At 43.9% G+C, this 19,077-nt stretch overlaps 1 protein-coding gene across 1 annotated transcript; it reads left to right on the top strand.

Moving 5' to 3' along the window:
* Positions 1-8,396: 8,396 nt before the first annotated feature.
* LOC119906086 (trace amine-associated receptor 13c-like) lies at positions 8,397-9,584 on the top strand. The gene is made up of 2 exons (XM_038723602.1): positions 8,397-8,569; positions 8,774-9,584. The coding sequence occupies exons 1-2, from the start codon at positions 8,397-8,399 to the stop codon at positions 9,582-9,584; spliced, it is 984 nt and encodes a 327-aa protein (XP_038579530.1).
* The last annotated feature ends 9,493 nt before the right edge of the window (positions 9,585-19,077 follow it).

The following is a 19,077-nucleotide window of genomic DNA, read 5'->3' as shown; positions in this document are numbered from 1 at the left end:
CGTGGCAGCTATTTCATCTTTCCACACCCCTCTGAGGGAGGGGTTCTTGGGGAAACTTCCCTTGGTTGTACTTTTCCTCCGTGGTGCCCGGAGGATGAGACCTGCGACTCGGTCCAAGGTTCCCACTTGGGATCTGGCAGTGGTTCTTGGGGCGTTGGCTGAGGCCCCCTTCAAACCCCTGGAGTCAGCTGAGGCTAAGCACTTGACCCTCAAGATGGCCTTTCTCCTTGCTATCACCTCTCTAAGGAGGGTGGGGGAGCTCCAAGCGCTTTCGGTTTCCCCGCAAAGCCTGGAGTTTGCCCCGGGGAATATTAGGGCTATCCTGCACCCTCATTCAGGATACATCCCTAAAGTGCCTTCTTGTGCGGCAGGGTCCACAGTGCTGCAGGCATTTCATCCTCCACCTCATGTGACGGCGGAGGACGGGAGACTTCATCTGCTCTGCCCTGTCAGAGCACTGAGTATTTACACTCTGAGGTCCTCCCGTTGGAGGAAGGCTGACCAGCTGCTAGTGTGTTTTGGGTCTCCCAGGGCCGGGCTCCCTGCATCCAAACATACTATTAGCAACTGGATTGTTCAGACTATTTCCCTGGCCTATCAGGTGCGCGGTTTGCCTTCACCTGTGGCTGTGAGGGCTCATTCTACCAGAGGCAAGGCGGCCTCTCGAGCCCTCCTTTCCGGGGCCTCTTGCAGGATGTTGTTTAGCGGCTGGCTATGCCACTCCGCACACATTCATTCGGTTTTACAGTCTTGACCTTCCTTCGGCACCTGGCACTCGTGCGCTCTCCTCTTAGTAGTGCCACTTTATTGCACACAGGGGCAGGCGGGGTTTTCGGCACGGTTTAGTGGGTATCTCGTTCCCATAGTGTCGTAACCGACGCAGTTCGAGTTCCCTCGAAGGGGAACGTCTCGGGTTACGTATGTAACCCTGGTTCCCCGAGAAGGGGAACGAGAGACTGCGTCGGCCCGCCGCACCTCTCTCCCCGCCTGAAGCGCCTGCTTCATAGTTTAAGCTAATGATGAGTGTGTACAGGTGTGCTTTATACTCCTCCGGTTATTCCATCACACCTTACCGTTCTAGCAACAGGCCAATAGGATTGGAGTGATTTCATTCACGTTCAGACCTGCTTCGCCTAGAGGCGTTCCCATAGTGTCGTAACCGACGCAGTCTCTCGTTCCCCTTCTCGGGGAACCAGGGTTACATACGTAACCCGAGACGTTTCGTTTCTCTCCTCAAATTGAAGGAGAGAAGAGTTGATTTGGAGGAGGCGGTCTTTATCGGCCTCTACTGGCCGACCCGTAGGAGCTACACAGACATCCAATATAGCAATTGATTTGTCTTCAAAATGAAGAGAAAGAGTCCACTTACAGTAGAATGTTCTGTTCTCAACTTGTGTGCCTATAAAGCACAGGAGTACTTTTGGTCACAGGAATATTGATCAATATTCACTGTCAAAATTTCAATGTTTCAATTTATGTTGGAATGTGGCTGTATGGACAGAAATACAGTTTTGAAGAAAACTCCCAATAAAAGTTAACATATAAACAGTAAATATGGCCAAAACATGGACATTTGCCATGTTTTGAAAGGTTGTATAATAACTGTTGTATATCAGTGTGTCATTATAATCTACCTTATGATGGTTTTGATGGTTTATTGCATTAAAATATAGCTTTTTTTACCAGGCGAAGATGACAATTTTAAAGATACTCTGACTTCCCATTCCCGTGAAGGCAACACGGAGCTGCACCACAAGTAGCTGACGGGGGAAAAATACACCGTCTCCTCAAGTTGCAGTACGGGGAAAATACACAGTCTCCTCCAGTCGCAGTGGACTAATCTGGCAGGTTTTAATGTTGTAGACCAGAGTTTTTTTGCAAGTTTAAACTCGTATTGTGAATCTTTGGTGTAAACTCACCTTAGAATTTCCAACTAACAAACAAAACCAAAAGCAGCTCAGCGTCCCCCTTCCCAAAATATTGCTTCCAGCACCCCCCATCGTCCTCGGAACGCCCCCGTTCAGAAACACTAGTCTAGGCTAATAACTAAGGCTAAGTTTGAACACTCTGCTGGTGTAATAGGCTGCTTAACACGTAGTGTTAAGTTACTCACCATTTCACAAAGAGGCCCAGTAACCTAACAAACCATAATTCACTTAAGAACTGAAGCACAGGGATGGATTGAAGCCGACTTCAAACTTGGAACATGTAAGTTTGGACTTTTCATGGAACTTTATTATACAGCATGTTAGCCAGGTGAACTTGGCGCTAGCATGCTCCATGGCTAATGTGGCTAGCGTCTATTCCACACACTGAGCCGTACTGGAGTAACGTTATTTCAAAGGGGGAGAGCCGACACATCAACCAACTGGAGCTCCAGGCGGTGTTTCTGGTCCTCCAGCACCACAAAGCCCTAGTCCAGGATGGGCATGAGCTAGTGAGGACAGACAACCGGCACGACAGTCGCCTACATCAACAGACAGGGCGGAGTCCGATCTGCAGCTCTGTTGACGTTAGCAGAGGACCTCTGGATGTGGGCTGCAGCACACTTGCTGTCTCTGATGACCCTTCACGTCCCAGGCTCGGAGAACAGGGGGGGCCGACCTCATGTCGAGGGGCTGTCCCCCACAAACCGAGTGGAGACTGCTCCCTGATATAATACAGCAGATCTGGTCTCGCTTCGGGACTGTGCAAGTTGACCTGTTTGCCAGACGGCACAACACCCACTGCCCACTGTGGTTCCCTATCACAGGACAGACCGCCCTTGGGCTTGGATGCGTTTGCACATGCCCCGTGGCCAAAAGGGCTGCTGTATGCTTTCCCCCCACTCCATCTCATCCCCCCCCTGCTGGAGAGGGTGAGACAGGAAGGGTTGTCAGTCATCCTGGTAGCCCCCAGCCGCAGATCGGCGGGGTGGTACACAGAGGTGACGCAGCTGGCAGTGACGGAGCCCTGGCCAGTGCCTCAGGTCTGGAGGGCTCTGTTACAGGAGTGAGGCGCCATAGGCACACTGCTAGTGCTCGGCCAACCTCTCCAGGTTTGGCTCCTGAAAGGGAGAGGTTGAGACAGGCTGGGCTGTCCGCAGAGGTGGTACATACCATCCAGGCAACGAGGGCAGGCTCCACCACTTCCTGCTACAAAGCTAAGTGGCTGGGCCAGTGCTGGTGCATTGAGAAGGAAATGGATCCCATAATCTGCTCAGTGGGATCCTTCCTTTCCTTCTTACAGGGCCTAATGGAGAAGGGACTGTCACACTCAACCATTAAGGTGTACGCGGCAGCTATCTCATCTTGTCATGAGGGGTTTGGCGACAGACCTGTCACCCACCCCCCCGTGAAGCGTTTTCTGCAGGGTGTGATGAGGCAACGACCACTGCTACGTGTCTCCACACCCCAGTGGGACCTGCCACTGGTACTAGAGGCTCTGAGGTCAAACCCCTACGAGCCCCTGGAACAGTCCTCCTTGAAGATGCTATCTCTCAAGACAGCCTTGTTACTGGCTCTCACCTCTGCCAAGAGAATGAGTGAGCTGTGCGCCCTGATGGTTCATCCCAGCTGCATGCTGCTTCGTGGTGACCACCGTGCAGCAGTGTTAAGACCAAACCCCTCCTTTGACATGAGGTCAGCCCCCCCTGTTCTCCGAGCCTGGGACGTGAAGGGTCTTCAGAGACAGCAAGTGTGCTGCAGTCTACGTCCAGAGGTCCTCTGCTAACGTCAACAGAGCTGCAGATCGGACTCCGCCCTGTCTGTTGATGTAGGCGACTGTCACTAGCTCGTGCCCACCCTGGACTAGGGCTTTGTGGTGCTGGAGGACCAGAAACACCGCCTGGAGCTCCAGTTGGTTGATGTGTCGGCTCTCCCCAGGAGAGTAGTGAGTAGCCAAAGGGGAGTCTGGTATTCGTACGCCACCCCCTGGAAGGCAAAACGCAGAAACTTCCTGTGTTTCCGGGCAGTCACTCATTCTCTTGGCAGAGGTGAGAGCCAGTAACAAGGCTGTCTTGAGAGAGATAGCATCTTCAAGGAGGCCACCTCGTCATGAAAGTAGGCGTCTTTCAGATCTATGGTCGTCAACCAATCGCTGGGCTGGGCTGGATGGCTCCAGCAGTTTCCTGAGTGTCAGCAAGCGGAACGGTTTCCGTTCAATGTGCTGGTTCAGGTAGCGGAGATCCAGGATGGGTCTGAAGCCTCCAGTCTTCTTGGGGACCAGGAAGTACGTGGAGTAAAGACCCTTATACATGTCGTGGGTTGGACATGTATAAGGGTACTTATATAGCGCCTTTCTAGTCTTTTCGACCACTCAAAGCGCTTTTACACTGCATTCACCAGTCACACACATTCATACACTGAGCCTAAGTGCTCAAACAGAAACTAACATTCACACTCACTCATACACTGGCGGAATAGCCGCCAGGGGCAATTCGGGGTTCAGTATCTTGCCCAAGGACACTTCGACACGATTGAACCGCCGACCTTCCGATTAACGGCAAACCCGCTCTACCTCCTGAGCCACAGCCGCCCCAACAACAGAGCCTGTTTCTGCAGGAGCTATTGAATCTCTGTGGCCAGGAAGTCCACCTCCTCCTGAGAGGACAGGATGGCTTCCTTGATGCCCCGGAAAGACGGTGGGATACAGCAAAATTGTAGGAAGTAAACCCGCCTCAATGTGCCCTCCATCCAGTCTGTTGGCTTTCAGCATCTCCATTCCGTGTAGAAATGAGTCAGGGGACGCGTTGTTAGCTGAGGAGCGTTGTGGATGAAACGCTGGAAAGCTTCCTCGGGCCTCACCGCCACCAAACCCTCCATAAATGGGAATTTGGCCCAAGGGGGGCCGCAATCAAAAAGGCCAAACCCGCCGTGGTGACCTTGAACGCACCACTGCCGAAGTCCCGAAAAAACCGAGCAGACTGTGGTGTCCTGAACGCACCACGGCCGGTCGCTCCGTTGACGTCATTGCCTGCGACAGTGTTGTCGTAGTGTCTACAGTGACGCATTCACTATTGGCCACTACTCAGTGAGGAGCCTCTGCGGCCAAACGTCGCAGCAAGCCACTCACAAAGGCAACAAGCGATCTTCTCTGCCTCGCTATGATGGGAGAGACGTGGCTAGTGGTAGCATCTCTCTGGCAATAGCGGGCTTGGCTGCTGCTACCATGGTTACTCCGTGATGCGTTGAGACCTCTCGTTGGAGCAGTTGTCGGCAGTGTAGCGTGTATGTCAGCGTGGCACGAAAACACTGCCGGTGAGCTAGCAGCACACCCGAGCGGGTTCATGTAGTTGCGCTGGGAATGCAGGCTATGATAAGATAGCTGCATTGTGCCGCTTCTACAGGAAGAGCGGCTCGTTTCTCGGCCGTCATGACGCGGAAGCAGAGTGTGTTGCAGCTTAGGCGGTGTAGCGAGCATTGTGGATGCCCGGGCCGCACCACCGTCTCGTTTGGCCTTAGCCGGGAGAGCGGTGTGGGCCATGGAAGAGACATTTGTTTTTCACTTAGTAGGCTTGCTATGTCTGCTTGACTGGCCATCATAAAATATGCACTATCTCTGTGAACATGGCTTCTTTCATGCTCTTCTATTCTCTGATGTACATGCTTCCAGGTTGTCATTCCCCCCTTAATGAATACACTGTCATTTGCATATGCCAAATATACTATGCAATACAGTGAGTTTTCTTTCTTACACTTTCTCATAATCCCATCTTTGGTCTGATAGATATTGGGGGGTTGTTGAGAGTGGTAAGAAATGTAAAATATCAAAGCCCTCGTCTTCAGCTCTGAGTGGGTCTATCCCTGGCGCAGCTTCACCTGTGTTGGACCCTGCCTCTCTCTATTCTGATTGTACTGCATGAGAAGAACATCACTCAGTTTATATATTATTAAAAATAACTAATTTTATCATTGGAAAGGAACATAGATATTTAATTCAGCAGGCCCTTAACATAAAGGCTATAGTGGCTAAGGACCTTATTTCTCTGTGATTGAACTTGGGACATAAACATGACTCTATTTTAATGTATCTAATTCTATCTATGCATAATATGATTACCTACCCAGCCCTTCACACTGCCCTGTACCTGTCACTATTTTTGTACTAGTTCCATTCTCCTCCTCCTCCCACTCTTCTTTCTCTTGCTGCTTTCCTTCCTCCTCCCTGTCCTCCTGCTCCTCCTCCTTGTCCTTCTCTCCCTCCTCATCAATATGACTGGGGTCATCAACAACCTGTCCCTCTACATCACTGACCTTAACAGCCAATATACATTACAGATTCCGCTCCACTGCTGCTGAGCGGCTGGCCAGCCAGCCCAGTTGCTGATCATAAAGTGAGACATAAGAAACTGAAAAGTAAAAACTCTGTGACCACCGGCCAGTTCGGCCTGAAATGGACTGGCCGTTCGGGAATGTTCCCAAATTTCCCAAGGGCCAGTCAACCCCTGCCCTCTCTGGTTTCTTCCTTCCCACCCATAGGTCTACAAAAGTCCAGTCAGCGCAGCATCTGTCTCACTGGCTGTGCAAGACAATTTCACAGGCCAATGTGTCACCCGGTGAATCTCCGCCGGAAGGCATCAGGGCCCACTCCATGAGAGGTGTCTCTTCCTCTGTGGTGTTGCACAGTGAGATGACGGTGGATGATATTTGCACGACGGCCTCCTGGTCTTCCCCATGCTCGTTTGTCCATTTCTACCTGCGGGATGTCTACTAGTCTTGTTGACTCACACAGTACTGAGCGTTCTGTCTGAGTGATTGTCCTCTGTGAGTTTACGGTGCGTCTTCTCCCAACCGGACGGTGGGGGTAGCGGCCGCTACTTGCACTGGCCCTGCATGGTGCTCATCTGGAACGGTTGCGTAACATTCGTCTGTACCTGCACAGCTGTGGGGCCCCCCATCCAAAGCCTATTTCATGTGGGTCGGTTTGCCTCTTGCATGTCGTGTCATTAATGGATGCGGGTATGCCATCACGGACGCCACGGGATTGCAAGGGACTGGGTGGCTTTTCATGTTGGCTCTGGGCAGGTGGATTTGAACTTGAACGTGGTACCGTATGGGCCAAGTGAGGCGTTGACTCATCCTGCTTTGCCTCTTACCCAATAGAGATAGCCTTAGAGTGCGAAGCCTATACGAAGTAGAACAGTAGTTACGTACTGTAACTAAGGCTCACAAGAGGACTTTTTTAGGACTACTTTTGCGTCACCTTGCAATACTTTTAGGTGACCTTGTTTTGCGTTATCTTGTAATATGTTTTGCATTACCGTGCAATACTTTTCTTCTTCAATTCCTTCCGAGCTAAAGCTGTGTATGCTTGCTGGTTTCAGCATTACTTGCATTACTTACTTACTTGTAGGCTACTTAATTAAAAGGACCAGGCACGACGGTGGGTGCTGTGATCGTTCCAGAAGAGAGGAAAAAGAGCCGGAATAGAGCCATGCTGGCCCAGCTTTGACTTAAGATTGCTCCTGGTAAATATGCGGTCTGGAAGAAATGGGACTCATGGTGTCAAACACTAGGAATTCGAAGACTGTTAAGCCAACATCTTTACACAGACCTGCATCATCCATGTGTCAGAGCACAGTGGGCGCACCATGTTCTATCAGAGCGCAAGGCTCCGGCTAGATGAGAGGAGGCGGCTCCATGTTTACATCAGTGATACTTGGTGTTCAAACGCAGTCATAGTGGATGGACACTGTTTCCTACATGTGAGACTTTTTATATAGCCTACATATCTCACTTTATACAATATTGTCCACTTAATATAAATGTTCATGCTGCTACCACACTTTGAAGTTTTCCCACAAAATAGATTGAGTTACCTCATTATTATTATTTTCATTGTTGAACATTTTTTAATTCCTGTTCTACCCATCCACAAAACTAAGGGGGAGCTAAAATTAACCTCTCACATTTTCATCCAGATCATTTAGCATTATACTGTAGTTATGAACAGACAGACTGATTGAGGTAATGGCATAATGAGACATAAAAATAATCTCATTGGTTCAATATCAGATTTCACCACCCTGACATTAGAGATATTAGGGACTAAAAGGATAACAATTCAAGACTATATTTCATAGAGGGTGAAATAAAAGAAAAATCATATTGTAAATAAGTGAACTTTTTTAGAGCCGTTTTTACATCTTTTTCCCAAATTCTGTAATTAATGCTGTTGTCAAGTCCATACATCAGCCAAAACAAAACAAACCCAACCTGTTCCACCAGAGAGTGATGAAGATGCAGATGCAGAGTATGACGCATAGAGGGAGGGAGGAGGAAGATCAGACAGAGGCTATTAGACAGGAGGGGAGGGAGAGAAGGAGATGAGGAGAGAGATAAATCAGCTGTATGACAGAACTTTGCTTAGAAAGCTGTGTGTTCAGCAGCTTCTCCTCTCCTCCTCTCTGTCTGATGATGCAGACCCTGGAGGAAGCTGAACTCTGCTTTCCACAACTCCTCAACACCTCCTGCAAGAAGCACATTCGCCCTCGGGCTGAGGCAATGCTCATTTACATTGTGCTGTCCTCCATCTCTCTGCTCACTGTGGCTCTCAACTTGCTGGTCATCATCTCCATCTCCCACTTCAGGCAGAGTTAAATGTCTTAGCATTGATAATATATTGTTGTAGTGAGATCTGAGCATTACATCCTGGTGTTTTTTTTTTGTTTATTAACAGTGCTTACAACAGCCACATTTACTATATAGATAAAAAAAAACTACTTTTATTGGCGATAATGTTTGTAATATTTGTGTTTGTAAAATTCACAGTGATGATATTCTCCCCCATTCAGGCAGCTCCACACCCCCACCAACCTCCTCCTCCTCTCTCTGGCTGTCTCAGACTTTCTCGTGGGCCTCCTTGTGATGCCGTTTCAAATCCTCTCAACAGAGCCCTGCTGGCTCCTGGGTGACCTGGTGTGTGTTCTATATCATTTTATACCCGTAATCACTCTCTCTGCCTCAGTTGTAAACATGGTGCTCATATCAGTCGACCGCTATGTGGCTATCTGTGACCCTCTGCACTACCCCACCAAAATCACTGCAAAGAGAGTTCAAATCTGTGTTTTCCTGTGTTGGGGTTACTCTGTTTTCTACAGTTTTGTTCTTTTACATGATAACCTGGAACAACCAGGAATGTATAATTCCTGCTATGGAGAATGTGTGATTAATGTAATAGGAGTTGTCGACCTTATTTTCAGCTTCATCATTCCCATCAGTGCCATCATCATTCTGTATGTGAGAGTGTTTGCAGTGGCTGTGTCTCAGGCTCGTGCCATGCGCTCACACATTACAGCAGTCACACTGAAGCGATCAGCGACTGTAACAGTTAACAAATCTGAGCTGAAAGCAGCCAGGACTCTTGGTGTTGTTGTTGCTGTGTTTCTCATGTGTTACTGTCCATTTTACTGTGTGTCTCTCTCAGGCTACGAACTCATAATTGGTTCTTCAACTGAGGTTCTTATGATTTTTGTGGTACTGTTTAACTCCTGTCTAAACCCTTTGATCTACGCATTTTTCTACCCCTGGTTTAGAAAATCTGTTAAACTCATTGTTACACTTGAGATACTGCAGCCTCACTCCTGTGGAGCCAACATACTGTAGAGAGGGACTGTGGAGTAACTGACACGAGACACATGAGCTTTTCTGTGAAGGAGGATATGTGTTTTTATGTGCCGTTGCAGAGTCACTAAAGTGACGAGGACCTATTCTGAACAAATACACAAATGCTGTCATTATCTTTATTTTATTAATCTTGTACGCATATATGTTACTCATATACTCTCTGTTGTATCTTCATCAATTCATTTAACAGACTTTACTCCAGTTATTAATCTTTGAATAATCAATCACAGTGATCACCACAATAAACAGAAACACAATTATTTTAACAGTCCGATGTCAAGTTAAATTTTGCCAGAAATTGCTTTAAGTTTGTGTATATTTTTGGAGAAACACACATTTTTTTTCTGGTTTATACACGTTTAGAAAATTATGTGGGTAAACTCACAATTTAAAGTAAACATTAATGACTTCATATTAAAGTGAGAAACTTCTCAACTTGTTTTTTCATTGATATTATTATAATAAAATTATATACAAAACAAAGAAAGAGGAGTAAGGTATTTGCATGTTACTGTATATGATGCAGTTTGAGCTACATTATACCTACAGTATAATAATACCAAAATAATCCAATATTTAAAATCCATTTAGGTCATTTTCATATCTTACACAGAACAGTGAGACAAAAATGCTTTTGATGCGTTGATATAACTGAATTAGTTAATATGTTGTGTAAATCTAAATCATAGTCTGTAAGGGCATCAATAGAGGCCGCCGAGGCACAGAGCAGACAGTAATGCAGATACTACCTGATGTCATCTGACAAATCTAGATGCCTTTAACTGTGGATGACTCTGCAGACAGAGTAAAGAGAGGAATTATGTTTTTTCCTGAACGTATCTGACAATGCAAATTACTACTATATAGGATTAGTTTATAAACATGTTTTGGTGGATGTTCCTGCGTAGACAGCACATTTTGCAGCATGACTTTATCAGAGACATCAAGGTAACCAAATAGATTTATAAGGATCAAAGATCTAGGTAATTCATTTATCATCAACAAAATTAAAGTTTGCTTTCCCTTCATGCTACAAACAGTAAACATACCAGATAATTACATTTATATTAGAATAGTGTGACAGACAAAATAAATCAAATAAAACAACATATACAGTTATTTATAATAATAATAATAATAATAATAACTTCATTTGTAGAGCACTTATCAAACAGAGTACAAAGTGCTTTCACAGAAGAACAATTAAAATCATAACAGTTACAAAGACACCATTGAAAAAAGACAAAGCATGCACAAATTAAAATGAAAGTAAAACAATAAAATGGCTAGCCAATCAGATAAAATCAGAAAATGCTTTCCTGAATAAATACGTTTTCAGGCGAGACTTAAAAGAAGACACCGACTCGGACATCATGTTATCCTGCAGATCATTCCAGAGCCTTGGGGCCCTTACCGCAAAGGCTCCTCTAGATTTCAGCCTGGCCTCAGGGATGCACAGGAGACCCCTGCTTGGGGATCCAATGTGGATTATGATTTTCCTGATAGATGTCGGGAGAGTTGCCAAACGTTCAGGCAGTTTGTCCAAGATATCAGGGGTTGTAGCACTAGGAAGACAGTATGTGATTTCATTGGCAAAGTGAATATTCCTTAGTCTCCAACAATCAATGATGTTGGTTGGAAGAGTAGAGGTTGAGACAGTTGACAGTCAAGGAGAGTGCTGCGTTTCTACAGTCACAGTGATGCCGGGGGGACCTCCCGCCATCCCAAACTCCTCCTGAGCACGGCCTCTTTCAGCAACCTACGGTGAGAACATACATACCTAATGTATGTACACCTGGGAAATAATTCTGCAGTGCATTTTTTTAATTTGCTTTTGGTGGAATGGAAACAGCTGTAACAAAATAGTGTTGATAATTTGGTTTTGAATTAATATTTATTTAACATTTGGGAAACAGTGTCCATCCAGCACCAAGCATCATTGATGTAAATACAGAGTCGGCCTCTTTTCCTCTTGCCTGAGTCAGCTGCATTTGGGATCTTGATGGAACAGGTCTCTGAAAAAATGTGTGCACAACATTCTAAGTCTCTGGAAGAGTTCCATTTTGTCCAGACCAGACATTAGCCGGTAGCAGCCTTAAAGGTGGCCTAGGCAATTTTTTTCAGAACCATTTTTTAAATATTTGTTGATGTTCTCTTTACATCCCAACAGCAATCAATAAATCAAGTGCTCTGACACATAAAATGAAAAAAATAAATAAATAAAAATCCAATGTCTGTGGCTGTCAGGGACGTTTTCCAGGCCCTTGAGACATTGGGGGCTTAGCCCAGGAGCCCAGCCCAGAAATCTTTAATGTTTTCACCCCCCACCCCTCCACCGCCGCCCAAAGTAAGTCTATAAAGCAACAGTAAATGATCATTGAGCTACATTTAATTATGAAACATCATAGGCCATATCAATACATCTATTATGATTTTTACAATTACTTTTGATAAAAATTTGAGCTTTACAATCTTTAAGGAAATGTCTTTATTTAAGCTGCATAAAAGGAAACACAAAATTCAGATGACAGGTGACAATTCAAAATATAAAACTATAGTGTAGGCTATTTATATTGCAGTAAGGCTCTCAGGTATTCTGTATTGCTGACAGATATGTTTCTCCTGTAGATCAACATTTCTCATTTAATTTCATCCTTGCTGAGTCAAAACGCATGTAGGCATGACTAAAATAAAGTCTTTAAATGTGCATGTCACTAAGTACGTCGCCCTAAAACACACCTATTAAGTATGTCGATACCCGTATACCCTAGTCAGTGTAACTGTATTTTACTGTACTTTATTGAGTAAGTCATGTTTTGTATAATGTGAAAATGTGTTTAGTCTTGTCTTGACAGGGAACTCCAGAGTACTGTGCTCAGCCTGTAGTATGCTTATTGTTTGGATTTACAGGATTGGAGTTATTTTGTCCTTTTTTCACTGAAGAAGATGTGTCACGTTTTCACTTCCCCACAACCTGAAAAAAAAGTTGTATTTAGGCCGACAAATTAATCATTAAAGATGGTGTTAATGAGTTTCTAATTAATGTTTCTAAAAATGTAACTGTAATCCGTTACAGTTACTGGGAAAAATGTGTAATTAAATTACAGGTACTTATGAAAATGTTCATTACATTTGGGGTTACATCTGAGTATTTTCTGTAAAAAGCACAACTATATGTGAAAAATATCCATTTTGTTGCTTTGCATGTTGCATCGCAGCTGTGTTTTGGATTGACACAAGCACAGTGCTATCTCGCCTTAAGCTAATTGTTACAAAAAGCTATTGTGAAAGCTTACTGTTTAGCTCAGTTTGTCACATGTATATAAACTATGGCAAATATAGTGCTAAACTCTGCTGCTGTCTGAGACAAACCAGCTCCCAGCAGGAGTAGGAGGAAAGGAGGAAATACTAATAGGGAATGAGTTCATCATTCTTTCTAAACTTCACTCAGTATTTTGATGTCAAGAATATGATTTATTTGATTGACATTTTAGATATATTTCCAGTGAGATATCGGTAATTTTGCTGTTGAAAATCCTGTTGCTGCTCTAAAAACAAAGATAAGAGTATCGATAACGAATAGAACCAATGTGGTGTTTTAATAAGAGAGTATCAATAAAATTTTGATACCCATAGGTGTCATTTACACTGGGGATGCTTGGGACATGTCCCCACCACTGTTTTAAAGCATAATTTGTTTTTTTTTTAAAAAAACATTCTGAATTATAGCTTGCAATTAAATAACAAATGAAAATGGCTTTAAGAAAACATGCAATGCAAATTAAATACATAAGGAACAAATGTGTATTGTCCAAAAACACAAGCTAAAAAAAACAAGCTACTGATTATAAAAATGTGCAGCACCAATCAGTAACTTTAACAACTTCTTGACACAGTGTCTTTTTGGCCAAGTTTTCCGTTCTCTCCCTTTGAACATGACAAAAGTGCAGGGAAGACTAAAACACGCCTACATATGTGTTTTGACTCAGTAGGGATGATATTACATGAGAAAAGTTTATCTACAGGAGATACAGATCTGAAAGCAACATAGAATGCCTGAGAGCTGCACTGCATTAATTTCTGTTATAGTTTTATATTTTGAAATGCCAAGTGCTACCTGACCCTGAGATGGACTGGCGACCTATCCAGGGTGTACCCTGCCTTTCACCCAGCTGGGATTGGCTCCAGCCCCTGTGACCCTGGACACAGGATAAGCAGTTGACGATGGATGGATGGATGGAAGTGCTACCTGAATTTTGTGTTTCCTTTTAAAACATTTCTACCATGAATTGGTGCAGAAACGTTCACCAGAATCCAATGAATTAAGTGTATAAAGATCAAAATTTCCTGATGGATGTCCCCCCAGATCCCCCGCTCATATATCTCGGCATTGAGGATATCTTTAAAACACTGTTTAAGGATGTTTTCGTCTTGTTCTTGTGAACCAAGAAAAACTCGCCCAAACCCCAACTGCTCTGAAAAGTCCTCTTTACTTGATTTGTTTTTAACTAATGCTCCACACAAAGTCTCAGATATAGGTGTGTTTGCAAATGACCTGAGTGATCATTGTACAATTGCAGCAGTTAGGAATGCTAAAATCCCAAAACAGAGGCCTCGGATTATTTTTAAAAAGGATATGAATCATTTCTGTGAACAAGCCTTTTTCATATGACCTGTTTCATTTTGATTGGAACAAAATCTTTCTTATAGATGAAGTAGAATTGACCTGGAACTACTTTTATGGTGGTTTTCTTAGGATCATAGATAAGCATGCCCCTGTATGCAAATTTAGAGTTAAAGGCCAAAACAATCCCTGGTTTTCTCCTGAGATTTCCTGCCTTCTCAAGGATAGGGATGCTGCCTGGTCAAGGGCCAGGAAATCAAAGATTGATGCTGATTGGGTCTACTTTCGGCAACTGAGAAATAGGCTTACGTCTCTCAATAAAAAGTCAAATCAGAGTATTTCCTTAGTGAAACTACAAAAAATCTAAAAAATCCAAGCAAGTTCTGGAAAATCATTAAAGCCTCCTTTGGAAACATTAGTTGTAGTGAACTACCCCCTCATGTTATGATTGGTTCCGGCAAGGTGACTGATAAACCAACAACAATAGCTTGCTTTAATGAGCACTTCATTTTTTCAGGATCCTTATTTGAATCCTCATGCCTTGCTTCTTCTGATCCCAGTGCGCAGGAGCACCCCTCTGACCCATGCTTATCTGCTGACAAACTATTTTGTATTTCTCCTCTAAAGTTCATAGAGCTCTTCAGGAATTAGACACAAAAAGTCTGCTGGTGCTGATAAACTTGATTCCTTCTTTCTAAAGTTAGCAGCTGATTTCATTGCAGAGCCTCTATCTTATATCTTTAATTTAACTTTTATTGAAAATGATATCCCCAAAATATGGAAGTCAGCCCATGTTACATCCCTACTAAAAGGGGGCGATCCCTCTATTTTAAATAACTATAGGCCTATTTCCAAGCTGTGTGTTTTAGCCAAGCTCCTTGAACGTTTGGTTGGTGAGCAGCTAAAGGAATTTTTAAATTCAAATGATGTCTTATCCCCCTTTCAATCTGGTTTTAGGAAACAACACAGCACCATATCTACAGCACTGAAAGTGATACATCACTGCATTCTGGTAAATAGACTACTGAGCATTGGCCTGTCTAAGCATTCAGTGGATTGGTTTGCAAATTATCTGTCAGGTAGAACCCAAAGTGTTCAGATGGCTGGCTTTTTCTCTTCCTTTTTGCCCATTTCCAAGAGAGTTCCACAAGGCTCAGTCCTTGGGCCCACACTGTCATTTACTGTACTGCATCATCTACTGCACAAACCTTTGATCTTTTGTAGTCTGCTTTCAATATTATTCAGAGACGTTTAAAACAGCTTAAGTTGGTCTTAAATGCAGAAAAGTCCAAAGTAATGGGATTCACAAACTCAAGCCAACTTCCAGTTACTACTTCAAGCATCTCAACTTTTTAAGGAAATTAAATTGAGTTAGTTAACAGTTATGAATATTTAGGTATAATCATTGATTGTAAACTGTGTTTCGGAACTCATATTAGCAACCTGGTTTCTAAGATCAAGATAAAGCTTGGCTTTCTCTACAGATCAAAATCATGCTTATCCATTCATGCTAGAAAATACCTGGTGACGGCCACTTTTCTTCCCATATTAGATTATGGTGATCTGATATATATGAATGCTTCTGCCCAATACCTACAGAAATTAGATGTTGTATATCATTGTGGATTGCGTTTTTTCACTGGCTGTTATTATAGGACAAAGCTAAATGGCCCTCTCTTTATGCAAGAAGGTACACTCATTCGTTGTGTTTCACCTATAAGGTACTCCTTGGACTAGCTCCTACTTATTTGAGTATCTTTTTAACAAGTACTCAAGGCCATTATGGATTACGTTCAAAGGACGTCCTACAGTTGTTGGTCCCCCGTGTCTGAACAGAATTAGGTAAAAAAAGCCTTCATGTTTGCTGCACCTTCTGCTTGGAACCTTTTTCAGAACTCGTTGAAATTGACTGCCTTTATTTCTTATAGACATTTTGTTTCAACTCTGAAGGTATATCTATAGTTAATATGGAGCAGGTGAACACTGGTCAATGTTGCGGTTTATAAAGTTGTATTCTGCCTTATTCAACACAGGGGCTTGTCTTATATGTACAGTATGTGTACTTGATGTCTTTTATATGTTGGACTCTGTTCTTTGTTCTTTTATGCTGCGTCTTGGCCAGGTCTCTCTTGCAAAAGAGTTTTAATCTCTATGAGACTCACCTGGTTAAATAAAGGTTAAATTAAGAAAATAGTGTTAATAAAAGTGTCTAACTAAGTGTCTCTTCAGGAGTTTAATCATGAGCACTCTAGTCCCCTGCTATCCGCCATTCTAAGAAGAAAGGAAGTTATGCCACAATCTCAGCTCCATTTACAAGCGTCCTCAAGGACGACGAGTTCATGGAGGGGCAAATCTGTGGGGGATAGGGACTAGGGACGCACCGATACCACTTTTTTAAGAACAAGTACTTACATTTGGGTACTTGCCGATACCGAGTACAGATATGAGTACTTAATAATACCATTACAGTTCTTACAATTTGTTAGTTTTATTTGCATGTTTTGTTCTCACCTGACAGTAACAAATACATCTTGATGCAGTTGCTGTCATTTTAACATTCAACTTTTCCTGAAGAAACACGGCATTGTCTGCTACCCATTTCACATAAATTTAACTTGGGACACAGTTCATTTCAGAATAACTAAACATACAAACTGTTGAAGAACAAATGAAAGGACACTGTATGTTATCATATATAAGTGCTGTCTGTGAGGATTAAGCCTTTTTTGGAAAAGTTAGGGGCAGGTTCTTTTTGATGAAAATAAGCTTCTCTGCAGCTGTGAGCCTGTTTCTGTTTTCATCCACAATATGTGACACTGAGCTAAATAGCCTTTCACTTTCCACACTACTGCATGGGGCTGAGAGGTATCTGCGTGACATTTGGGCAAGTGTGGGAAACCACACTTTGTTAACGCTCCAGTACTGAAGTGGTTTGTCTTCCCGAGAAGTTGTGTTCTCTCCAAGGTATGTCTCTAACTGAATGGCAGCACCCACAGGTGCAGTGCTCAGTGATGTCGATGCTTGCGCATCTGCTATCTCATCAAACACACTGTCCAGAGTGCTACTGGCCTGGGCCTTGCGTATCTTTCTTGCAGGTGGTTCCCCCAGATCTTCCTGCTGTTCTGCCTGTCCTCCAGACACATTCTGCATCTCCTGCATCTCCTGCATCACCATCTCTTTGGCCTCTGTGGCAGTGTTTTTGTTTGAAAAAAAACGATCTTTATACCTAAATCAGAGAATTATATTTTAGCTGTTGGCAGACAAGCTCGTTTGAAATAGTAACTGAATGTCAGAAAATATCTTAATAAATTTAATTGATTATTTAGGTTGATATCATAATAACAACATTTTCTTTTCATCATTCTCTCATCACATGATCAACACACTCACGCACTCACTTTACCTTGGATCAAGTACTGTTGCAATGCAGTAGAGCGGGTTTTTTCCCGTGTCCGTGAAGCGTCTCTTGATGGCTGCAAACAAGGTTCCCTTCATTGTTTTGATGCCATGGTCCTCGTCTGTTTCTTTGGTCAAAGGTTTCTGAAGCACAGTGACCGCAGGGATCACATCTGAAGCCAAGGCATCAAAGGAGCTCACTTTTCTGGTTAACTCCTCAAACGGAGCAAGAACAGATAAAGTCTTTTCTAAAAACGCCCACTGGTGAGCGGTGAGATTGTCTGGGAGTTCATATTCTGACCCAAATATTCCCACAGCCCGCTTCTGCTCGATGAGCGATTGCACCATATAGTATGTGCTATTCCATTGGGTCTGCATGTCTTGCTGGAGTCTCCTTATTGGCATGTTGAGCTGCATCTGAATGTCTTCCAGGCGGGAATAGGCTAAGGCAGAATGTTGAAAATGTCCAACTATTCTACGTCCGACTGCCACTGCATCAGCAACACTTCGCTGAGATGGTGTGAGCGGCACACGGCAGGCTACGGAGACCATCATCACTCATAGCCTTGATCATGTTTTTGGCATTGTCCCGAAGCACAATGTGAACAGAGCTTTTCGGAATGCCCCACGCCTGGACCACTGCGCAGTTAAACTGATGAGAGACATTGGGCTGACACTGCTAGTCCAAATATCAGTGGTGAAGCTGAAGGCCGAGATGTCCTGCAACAGGTTGCTGATATGCTTTTTTACAAAGTCATGCAGCTTCGGTAATGCAGTGTCTGTGATGTGGTGACGGCTGGGAATTTCATACTTTGGCTCAAGTACGCTAAGAAGACAACGAAAGCCAGTATTATCTACAACTGACAAGGGCTGGTCATCAAGAGCAATGAACTGGGTAAGAGCTTCTGTTATTTTTACCGCCCGTGGGTTGTCTCTGGACATTTTCTCTCTCTTCTCCAGCGTTTGCTCCAACGTTGGTTGACGTAGTTTCCCGCTGCTAGCATTAGCAAACTCCTTGAACTCTGTGGTATGTTGGTTCTTTAGATGTTTATTCAAATTGCTTGTGTTAAAGGAGCTATTTTTCACCCCTCCTCTCGACAATTTAGCAGAGCATATTTTGCATTCTGCTCTAGTTTTGTCATCGTCACTTATTGTAAAGAATCTCCAAACGGCTGACATTGCTTCTCTTCCGACGTTACCTGCTCATCTGAGGAGACGTTAAGGTCACGTTGCCGTAAAAGGGTATCGAGTGCTGTTGTATCAGAGTAATTACTACGTACAGCAGGCTGTTTACGTCTACTGACGTGTGTGCCCTACTGTCTAACCCGAAGGACCCCACACGCTGCCCAAAGTGCCTGTGTGAGCCTTACACATTATACCCATAAACTGACCTACTAAAATATTACAGTTGTTATTGTACAATAGCATATACATCAGATTACTAAAGCAAAA

This window comes from Micropterus salmoides, unplaced genomic scaffold, assembly GCF_014851395.1.
Source record: "Micropterus salmoides isolate LMB-PRFRI ecotype aquatic unplaced genomic scaffold, ASM1485139v1 Ms_hic_scaffold_16, whole genome shotgun sequence".
Taxonomy (NCBI): domain Eukaryota; kingdom Metazoa; phylum Chordata; class Actinopteri; order Centrarchiformes; family Centrarchidae; genus Micropterus; species Micropterus salmoides.
This window is presented reverse-complemented; position numbering and strand designations above follow the sequence as displayed.